The sequence below is a fragment of the Pecten maximus genome, chromosome 11 (assembly GCF_902652985.1).
Source record: "Pecten maximus chromosome 11, xPecMax1.1, whole genome shotgun sequence".
Classification (NCBI taxonomy): Eukaryota; Metazoa; Mollusca; class Bivalvia; order Pectinida; family Pectinidae; genus Pecten; species Pecten maximus.
In genome coordinates, this window is record NC_047025.1 from 5,686,854 (window position 1) to 5,698,051 (window position 11,198).

At 37.7% G+C, this 11,198-nt stretch overlaps 1 protein-coding gene across 1 annotated transcript; it reads left to right on the plus strand.

Moving 5' to 3' along the window:
• Positions 1 to 376: 376 nt before the first annotated feature.
• On the plus strand, positions 377 to 10,529 carry LOC117338092 (E3 ubiquitin-protein ligase RNF166-like). The gene is made up of 6 exons (XM_033899289.1): positions 377 to 531; positions 3,674 to 3,830; positions 4,924 to 5,027; positions 6,240 to 6,354; positions 9,353 to 9,460; positions 10,221 to 10,529. Exons 1-6 carry the CDS (start codon positions 413 to 415, stop codon positions 10,284 to 10,286), a joined length of 669 nt encoding a protein of 222 aa, XP_033755180.1. The 5' UTR covers positions 377 to 412; the 3' UTR covers positions 10,287 to 10,529.
• The last annotated feature ends 669 nt before the right edge of the window (positions 10,530 to 11,198 follow it).

The following is an 11,198-nucleotide window of genomic DNA, read 5'->3' on the forward strand; positions in this document are numbered from 1 at the left end:
ATTGATAGGTAATCAAGAATTTGGCTTTTTGATATAGATTTTTTTCTATGCCTATATATATCAAGAAATAATTATATTTTGAACGAACATGTGGACGGCCCGATTTTATTTCCATTAGGCCCTAGGTATATCATGTACTGCTCGGTTCCGCCAAACTTTTCCAGTTATCTCCCCTCATTCACATTTGGCCATGCCATTATGCATATCGGTATTTATTAGTTAAATGATGCCTACATTGTGTATGTTTCGGCAATGGATATTGCTTTAAGATGCGTCTGAGGTTATAAACTAAGCATATTCCCCATTTCGATGCCTTGGCTGTCAAAATGATATTATTTACTTCCCGTCCCTTCGGAACATCAACATCTCGGACTTTTACATAGATATTACGTTAGGCATTTATCAATAGAAAATGGCAGGACTCATCCAAGAATTTCAGGAAAATGAATTACATAATGCTGGTTTTATCTGTCCAATATGTCTTGAAATATTCACGAATCCGGTAATATTATCTTGTGGGAACAACCACGTGTAAGTAGTATGATTATACAGACGTTCTCCTAATGAAAACCAGCCTAGATCATGGTCGTGTTTGTGAGTGTATCACAGAAAGATTCGCCTACGAAAGTAGACTTCAATACATTATTTGCATCAGAGTTAGATCATCCTGTCAATGGATTGGACTTGCATGCCTGCGAGTTCAACATCTTAGAATTTCCATTGATGAAATATTGTAGAATCTACGTGTTCAGATTCTCGAACGCCAAGAACGGAGACATGTCAAGTCTTAGTATAGAAACAGATAAACAGATAAAATAAGCCAGAAATATGTAGGCCTATTATTGGCAAATCATCATGGTTTGTTTTTGTTTAACGTCCTATTAACAGCCAGGGTCATTTAAGGACGTGCCAAGTTTGAAGGTGGAGGAAAGCCGGAGTACCCGGAGAAAAACCACCGGCCTACGGTCAGTACCTGGCAACTGCCCCACGTAGGTTTCGAACTCGCAACCCAGAGGTGGAGGGCTAGTGATAAAGTGCTAGACATGTCCCTGTGTGTTAAGTGTAAAACATTATATATTGAATAAATTCACATGTATGTAGATCTGGTTCTCCCTTGGATAATACGAGAGGTATTAAACTAAAAATGCATATTTTACAATCATATTTAGTAGGTAGTATAGTGCACCTGACAAATAAAATGAAAAATTAGGGTGAAAAAACCTGGGGCGAACGAGATTTACCGTGAATCAACTCTTAGGGCGAACAGGATTAAGGGCGAACCGACCTGTTACTGTAGTGGAACTGGATTGGACTGCAATGCTCGCTAGTGGCCAGGTCAGGTTGCTCAAATGGTTATAGAGTGTCCATCAAGAGTTTGGAGGTCCTGGGTTAGAGTCTGGTCATCCTGGGTTAGAGTCTGGTCATTGCATTTTTCCTCTCTTGTTACTTTTGGTGCCTAATTACCCACAGTGGTGGTATTAAGGGTCTGGTGTGCATGTCTTCGGTGTTGAATGAGGGAGCCAGGAATGTTGCGGAACAGTGGACTGGGCTGCAAGCTGGTGACTGGGTATCTCAAATGGAGTTTTGAGGTCCCGGCTTCGTGTCCAAGTCTGGTCGTTGCATTTTTCCTTTCATATTCATTAGGGGCCGCGGTGGCCGAGCGGATATAAGTATGTGTCCCAACAATTTATCACAAGCCATTCCCCTCTGGGTTGCGAGTTCGCCACCTACATGGGGCAGTTGCCAGGTACTGACCGTATAAGCCAGTGGTTTTTTTCCTGGTACTCCGGCTTTCCACCACCTCCAAAACCTGGCACATCCTCAAATGACCCTGACTGTTAATAGGATGTTAAGCAAAAACCTAACCAAACCAAACCATATCCTTTCTCCCATCATTTGTTGTGAATGAGCTACATCATAAACAGTTTACCTGTTGATTGTTACCTGTATGATGTCTGTTATCTTCATGTACAAAATAAGAAATGTCAGTGATCTTATGTATTGAAATTTTATGATACATGTGCTATAATTTTGTCACCAAAGTAAGTATGTTTGTAGTATATGTTTATCCTCAAATAAGCCCCTTTCCCTTGTGTAAAAGTTTAATACAGTACAGTCGAACCTACCCACCCAAGGGACCGACAGATATTGGCTGCTTAAACCAGGTTGGCCAGAAACGGCCTGTTGCCCAATTCTTTTTTTCAACAGTTTATTGAATTTATCATATTATAATGCACTTATTGATATTGATAACAATATACTATGTACAGTGTATTTTGAAATGAAAACCAACAAAAATCAAAGTTTTGATGAATTTGATAAAAAATACCTGGTCCTGTGATCATCGCGGATGTACTTCAGGAGAAAATGGCCACTTAATACAGGACGATACAACAACTCGGGGCAGCTTTTTGTGGCCATTGGCCACATTAGACAGGTGACCGCTTATTTAAGGTTCATTATATAGTGTTTTCCGTTGGGTGGACCACAGACAAGGTGGCTGTTAGAGCAGGTTTGACTGTATTTATATCCTCAAATCAGCTCCCTCCCCTAGTGTAAAAGTTTAATACAACTGTACAGTATTTATCCTCAAATAAGCCCCTCCCCTTGTGTAAAAGTTTAGTACTGTATTTATCCTCAAATCAGCTCCCTCCCCTTGTGTAAAATTTTAATACAACTGTACAGTATTTATCCTCAAATAAGCCCCTCCACTTGTGTAAAAGTTTAGTACTGTATTTATCCTCAAATCAGCTCCCTCCCCTTGTGTAAAATTTTAATACAACTGTACAGTATTTATCCTCAAATAAGCCCCTCCACTTGTGTGAAAGTTAAGTACATTGTTTATCCTCAAATAATCCCCTCCCTTGTGTAAAAGTTTGATACAGTATTTATCCTGAAATAAGCCCCTCCCCTTGTGTAAAAGTTTAGTACAGTATTTATCCTCAAATCAGCTCCCTCCCCTTGTGTAAAAGTTTAATACTGTATTTATACTCAAACAGGCCCCTCCCCTTGTGTAAAAGTTAAGTACAGTATTTATCCTCAAACAGGCCCCTCCCCTTGTGTAAAAGTTAAGTACAGTATTTATCCTCAAATAAGCCCCTCCCCTTGTGTAAAAGTTTAGTACTGTATTTATCCTCAAACAGGCCCCTCCCCTTGTGTAAAAGTTAAGTACAGTATTTATCCTCAAATAAGTCCCTCCCCTTTTGTAAAGTACAGTATTTATCCTCAAATCAGCTCCCTCCCCTTGTGTAAAAGTTTAGTACAGGATTTATCCTCTAATAAGCCCCCTCCCCTTGTGTTCCCCCTCCCCTTGTGTAAAAGTTTAATACAACTGTACAGTATGTATCCTCAAACAAGCCCCTCCCCTTGTGTAAAGTACTGTATTTATCCTCAAATAAGCCCTTCCACTTGTGTAAAAGTTTAGTACTGTATTTATCCTCAAATCAGCTCCCTCCCCTTGTGTAAAAGTTTAATACATTATTTATCCTCAAACAAGCCCCTCCCCTTGTGTAAAAGTTTAGTACTGTATTTATCCTCAAATAAGTCTCCTCCCCTGTTGTAAAAGTTGAGTATGGGCTTATTTTTAACCATGTTTAGCTTACTACATGTGACTTAAAATTGATGATTGCTTGTTGGAGGAAAATGATCATCTTCAGTGTATTTATTTGGACAGGTATTGTGAGGAATGTGTGCGACCGTACCAACACATGTCTGAACCAGAATGTCCGCAGTGCCGGCGGCCATTCAGACTTGACCAAATGTACCAAGCCCGGGACCTGATGAATCATCTCTGCTCAGCTGTGTCAAGATGCAAATGGTGTGGCGTGAAGGTTAGTAGTATTTGATTAAAGGTCAAGGTCAGTACATAACTCAAGATCAGTATTTAACTCAAGGTCAGTACATAACTCAAGGTCAGTATATAACTCAAGGTCAGTACAAAACTCAAGGTCAGTATATAACTCAAGGTCAGTATATAACTCATTGTCAGTATATAACTCATTGCCAGTATATAACTCAAGGTCAGTATATAATTCAAGGTCAGTACAAAACTCAAGGTCAGTATATAACTCAAGGTCAGTATATAACTCAAGGTCAGTACATAGCTCAAGGTCAGTACATAACTCAAGGTCAGTACTACAGAACGTTTAGAAACCTAACAGAATGGAACAGGTCACTATGAGTAAAGTATTGTTGGAGGGTAAATATGACTAAATACGAATATTTTCCATACAGGTCTGAAATGTTATCTGTACTGTAAAAATGCATGTTTTGATGTCTAAGATTATGGCATGGTCATATGTCAGGGATTTTTCTGCAATTTTTCAAGTGCATTTTTTTGGGTCCAGGGTCCATTGAATTGGGAATTTCTCTGCAACAAAATGTGACATCGGGAAAAACAAAAAATAGTGAAATTCCTACAAATTTCAGTTCTTCTTTGATGAATATTGCCTTAATATTATTTTTGATTTGTGTCTTTTTATATAAAACATACTTAATCATTCAAAAATGACTTCAAAATTGGGAATTCTTTTAGTGGCAAATTGGGAATTTTCACAAGATTTTTTTTTAGAGGAATGGGTCCTTTTATAAGACGAAATTACATTATAAGAATTAACATTAATTATTTTTTCTGTTATACAGTCATAACATAAAAAACTGAGTATACTCCAGTTTTTTCTGTTATGACTGTATAACAGAAAAAATAATTGATGTTAATCCTTAAATAATTAGGAAAATACATGTAAAATTTAATAGGAATCTGTATTCTTATGTTCAGATTTAGGGAGATTGATCAAGGAAGCGCAGCATCTTTTAATGAAGGATCCTGAATATTGTTATCATGTTTTAGTCACCAACATTGCACCCCTCCTCCTCCCCATCACCCACAAGGTACTTTCATGATTTTTGTTTGCATTTTTGCAGCTCACATTACCAGACTTAAAATCACATCTCAAAATATGTCCTCAACGAGACACCTCAATCCAACAGTTCAGGCCTATTGGCAGCACCTCACAAGCAATTCCAAGGTTTGTATACCACAATCCAATGTTAACCTTTATTAGGTGCGACTTGTAAATTCCTTTTCCTTTCAATTAGGTGTCACTTGTTGATTCCTTCATGAGATCTGACTTGTTTTGGATGTTAGAAGCACATAGAAAGTTTTTAATACCACAGACATCTGCTTCTGATTAGTATTTATAGAAAACAAGAAATATCTTTAAAAAAAAGATAAACGGCATAGTTTTAATGCTGGTGGTTATAATGTAAATTTACTGCTGGTGAAATAAATTAACGAACTAATCAATTAATGCATTTCAGCACGGATAACAAAATTATATCAGTTTGAATCATTTTTGGTGACAATAAGACTGCATTTGAATCAGGAATATAATTTTATTAATGTGTCATTTGAATAAATACATCCACTTATTCAGCTTGCATTCAATCTTAATTTTGTTTTGTCTTTAACTGCATATCTGCATTTTGCATTTACCGCTACATTGAACAATCATATACTTCATCTTGACCAGTAACGCCACCTGTCGCGTCATATCCGGAGCCAAAAGAAAATTATACGGCTATGCCGAAAAATTAAACCCTACTCCTACTATATCAACAACTTGAAAAATCTACGATGCATCAATTGTGGAATGGAAGTAGTCTTTATTGGTTGACAATTATAGGTAGTATTGTTTATAGAGCTGTCGACCAATCAGATTGCCCCCTGCACACTCTACTCTGCATATACCACTCTAAGATATACAAACTACTTCCATTCCACAGTCGATGCATCGTCGGCTGTCACGATCCTGTAAGATCCATCTTCTCATCTTTAAATCATTGTCACATGACAAAAGAATAACGTGTTTTGATATTTAAGGATTCTAAACCAAGGTGCTATGCCTGTGTTAATACAGATGCATATTTGAAATTTAGTTTCCTCCTCCTTTTTGTCAGAAAGCTAGTTTCCTTTCATCAATGTACATTTGTATGTTAAAATCTTTGTTTTACTTTAACTACATTTTGTAGTACCTAAGTTCATAAGGGAGCTATGGAGTTTCGTTGTATTTTGATCAAATTTCAGGATCACCTTTCTATGCTATTAGGAATTGTACTTAAAGTTAAATGCTATACATTTATATCACATTTGCTGGATGTTTCTTGAGAGCTACAAAAGTGTTAGGAATTAATTCCTAAATTATTTAATCATTAGTTTACTTAAGTTATTTGTTTTTCAGTAATTTACCAAATCGACTGACCTTCCAGTGTCCGTTGTGTGACCAGCAAAACCTCACCTGTAAAGATCTTGTCCAACACTGCAATGAACGCCACAGGAAGGTCAAAACCAACATGGTAGGTTGGTAGGAAGATATAAATTGAAGAATGGATTTAAATTTGGTATTCAATGTCCAGCGTTGAGTGTGATCGGAGGATGAAGTGGAGTGCTACAATTTGCCATAGGTTTTCATACAAACTTATTATACCCTCACAACAGGGAATGCTACTGGAGCCTGGTTTTCCATCCATCTGTCTGTAGGATCTGTCTGTCTGTGTGTCTGTAGGATCTGTCTGTCTGTGTGTCTGTAGGATCTGTTTGTCTGTAGGATCTGTCTGTCTGTTTGTGTGTCTGTAGCATCCATCCATCTATGTGTCTGTAGGATCTGTCTGTCTGTGTGTCTGTATGATTTGTCTGTCCGTGTTTCTGTAGGATCTGTCCGTCCGTGTGTCTGTAGGATACGTCTGTTTGTGTGTCTGTAGGATCCATCTGTCTGTGTCTGTAGGATCTGTCTGTCTGTGTGTTTGTAGGATCCATCTGTCTGTCTGTGTGTCTGTAGGATCTGTCTGTCTGTCTGTCTGTAGGATCTGCCTGTTTGTGTCTGTAGGATTTGTCTGTCTGTCTGTAGGATCCATATATCCATCTATATTTATATTCTGTGTTGCATTTGCCTATATGTCGTTAGTAAACCAAATTGTATTCATCAGAGTGTATACTACAATTTACAGTGATTCGGTCAGAGTAGGGATACAGCCCCAGGTGTTGCTGGTCAAAACAATGGTCCCCAGTTACATTCGGCCAGGAGAGATTTCGAATGCTAGCATTTATCTACGTAAACCACCACAAAAAAAGCAACGCAAGTTATGAGAGTAAAATTTAATAATAGAAAAAATGAAGTCGACCGACTCGACACAGAATTATTATAAGCTCTATTCCTGATTTATAGGAAGTAATCAAATTGTCACTGTCGTCACACAAGCGGCTCGTTGTCGAATTGTCAGAAATGCTAGACACGACAACATTTAAAGTCCAGCCTTTTTTTAAAAAAATCTTGCGAAAAATCGGCAGTATCGACATGGTTTCTGGTTGTGTATGCATACTGAATTATAGTTGTGTGGTTATTCACTGATGTCAAAGGCCTACCTTACTCCAAAATCGAGCCCCTGTGAAGTTGAACATCGTCTGCTAAGTTAGCGACACTGATGTGACCGGTTAGACTGGATTCTGTTTCTAATGAAATATCCTTGGAATCGTTTTCACCTACCGTCAAGACGAAGTTCATTTAGAATTTAAGAGATGATATTCCTCTGAAAATAACGTAAATCCAGTCGATAGAAACATAAGTGTTTCCGAGGAATCGAGTCTGTCCTGTGCAGTACCCATTCAACGCTGCATCACTTCTAAATGTTAACCGTATATCATGCGCCGAAAAACGGCTTTATTTTTAAACAATCAGAAATTATGCAATTGTGAACAATTTGAAGATATCTACAAACATTTATAAAATATAATATAAAGCCAAATTGTGCAAAAAACATTTCATGTGATTGCTATTGTTAATGACATGAGGGACTATATTATTCCTTCTGGAAATTTCGGCTGTTCCGGTATTTGAACTTGATGAAGTCAGTGATAGGAGAAGCGGCAAATTTAAACGTGTCTTAAGCTACAGTAAATAAAATAAAATTATGAATGTAAATATAAGCATTGAACTGTTACCAAATGGTAGTATACAGTCGATATGAATACAATTTGGGTGACAGATAAATATTTCATTTCGATATGAATACAATTTGGGTGACAGATAAATAGAATGTCGCCCATTAAGGCGACATGAAATATTTATCTGTCACCCAAATTGTATTCATATCGACTGTATACTACCATTTGGTAACAGTTCAATGCTTAAGTGTCTGTAGGATATTCATCCATCCGTCTGTGTCTGTCTGTCTGTGCGTCTGTAGGATACGTCTGTGTGTCTGTAGGATCCATCTGTCTGTGTGTCTGTAGGATCCATCTGTCTGTGTGTCTGTAGGATATATCTGTGTGTCTGTAGGATATATCTGTGTCTGTAGGATCTGTCTGTCTGTGTGTCTGTAGGATCTGTCTGTCTGTGTCTGTAGGATCTGTCTGTCTGTAGGATATATCTGTGTGTCTGTAGGATCTGTCTGTGTGTCTGTAGGATATATCTGTGTGTCTGTAGGATCTGTCTGTGTGTCTGTAGGATCTGTCTGTGTGTCTGTAGGATATATCTGTGTGTCTGTAGGATGTGTTTCTGTGTGTCTGTCTGACTAGGATCTATCCATCTGTCTTTCTGTAGGACCCACTCTCTGCCTATCTGTTAGTCTGTCTGTAGGATCCATCCATCTGTGTCTGTAGGATTTGTCTGTCTGTGTGTCTTTAGGATCCATCTGTCAGCCTATCCGTTGATCCGTTTGTAGGATTTTGTCCACATACAATTTTTTTCCCGAATTCAGTGAAACTTCACTGATGGCGTTATAACACACTGAATTTGTTTACCTATATATAGTTGTCCTTATATGGCCCTTACTGTTGCAAGGACGTTTAAGCCCTAAAAAGGAAACCAATACCTGTACATAGCATTGGGATCTGCCTGTTTTCATGGCAGTTGTGGCGCCTCTGCTACTGTGATTGTAGAGTCTTGTTTGGGCAATTAACTCCCAACAGTTTTGACTCAAACTATTTCAAAATTTGTAGGTGTCATCAGCACAAACTGGCGTTGTATGCACACTGGTTATTTTTAGATCCGCCTATCTTAATTGCAGTTAGGCCCTTTTTACTGTGGAGACTGAATCTTGTCCATAAAACTCTGGACAGCTGTTTTTATCCAATTTGTTGTTTTGCCCTTTTGCCTAAGTATGTGGACTGAATCTTGTTAGAACAATGTTTTCAACTGACAACAGTTTTCATCTCAACATATCAGAACTAATGTAATGACTCCATCACACACCTGTTGGATGGTCGTTGGTATGATTTTATCAATCTAGCCATGTTGGATGTTGTTGATAAGGTTGTGATTTTATGTATCACATTTGCTTAATCTTTTATTGTCAGGTTTGTCCAGTATGTAAGGCAATGCCATGGGGAGACCCAAACCTACAGAGCTCAGATTTCCTTCAGCACCTAAATATCCGACATAAGTTTGAGTACGACACTTTTGTGGTGAGTGATTTTCTCCAGCACCTCAATATCCGACATAAGTTTGAATACGACACTTTTGTGGTGAGTGATTTTCTCCAGCACCTCAATATCCGACATAAGTTTGAGTAGGACACTTTTTTGTCGAGTATTTTCCTTGAGCACCTGAATATCTGATAATACACTTTTGTGGTGAGTGATTTTTCTTCAGCACCTAAATATCCGACATAAGTTTGAGTACGACACTTTTGTGGTGAGTGATTTTCTCCAGCACCTCAATATCCGACATAAGTTTGAGTAGGACACTTTTTTGTCGAGTATTTTCCTTGAGCACCTGAATATCTGATAATACACTTTTGTGGTGAGTGATTTTCTTCAGCACCTAAATATCCGACATAATTTTGAGAACAACATTTTTGTGTCAGGAGTTTGGCACCTAAATATCTGATGTAAGCTTGAGTACGACATTTTTATGGTGAGCAATTTTCTCCATGCAGCACCTAAATATCCGACATAATTTTGAATACAACACTTTTGTGTCAAGCTTTTTGCACCTAAATATCCGACGTAAGTTTGAGTATGACACTTTTGTTGTGAGCACTACGACATTTTTGTGTAAAGTATTTTCCCTACAGCAACTATATAAATATCTGACATAAGTTTGAGTAGACACTTTTGAGGCGAGTGACTTCCAGTTCAAGTATAACACTTAAGTGGTGTGCGTTTTACTTCAGCAAATTCAGCGGCCTAAAGTAGTAATGGCTAAAATTTATTTTTTTTGCAGGATTATGAGCAAGACGATGAAGAAATGCTGCGACAAGCAATCGAGGCATCAATGAAACAGTACTAATGCTGTTGTTAGAAATCTCGCTGTCTGTGATACTGTATAATATGCATTATTGATGAGATTTTTGTGATCACCTTGACAACATCTGACCGTAAATATTTATCAAACTTGTTTGCATTGGGTTAACAGGTCCTTGAATGTGTGGAAAATATTCCTGCTGTCACTGTCGCCGTTTACCACAGTTCCTAGAAAGATTGGAAGAGCATGACAAATTGTGTAAATAAATTTATTTATAATAATATCTTGCCTAATGACATTTGTTTTCATTTATTTTTCATGACAGTCAAACTACAACAGTTTAAGTTTTCACTTTTAAATATTGATTAAATAGGGACAGATTTGTTTCTGTAAAATAATTGAAAAATAAATTTTTGGTTTACTTAAAATTTTAGCACGTTATCACATTTTAACAGATGGGCACATTGGTAAAATGAGTTATTCAGAATGTATGAAATCAAAAACAAGAGGCCTAGGAGCCTTAACGGTCACCTGAATTCTGATGTGTAACTATTCAAAGGCATCTTAGCCTTGTGGTCTTGAAAGTAGGTCAAGGTTATTCATTTGAACAAATTTGGCAACACTTCAATCCAGCATGCTACTGGCCCAATATCATGACCCTGGGACTCTTGGTTATTGAGAAGAAGTTGTTTAAAGGTGCAAATGTGAATATAACCCCTGGAGTGTCGAAGATGGGATTATAGAGTGTGAAAGTGAACGTAACCCCTCAAGTATCAAAATGGGTATAAAGAGAGCGAAAGTGAACATAATCCCAGCATGGAGTATCGAAAATGGGGGTGCCCACCCTTTGATGGCCAGCCAGCTATACATTTCTTCTTGTCTTGTTTTTTCATAAGATTGATATCCTTCAAAATCAGTTGTGTCAAAGATAGTTTTGAGATGTCTTTGGTTTGATGA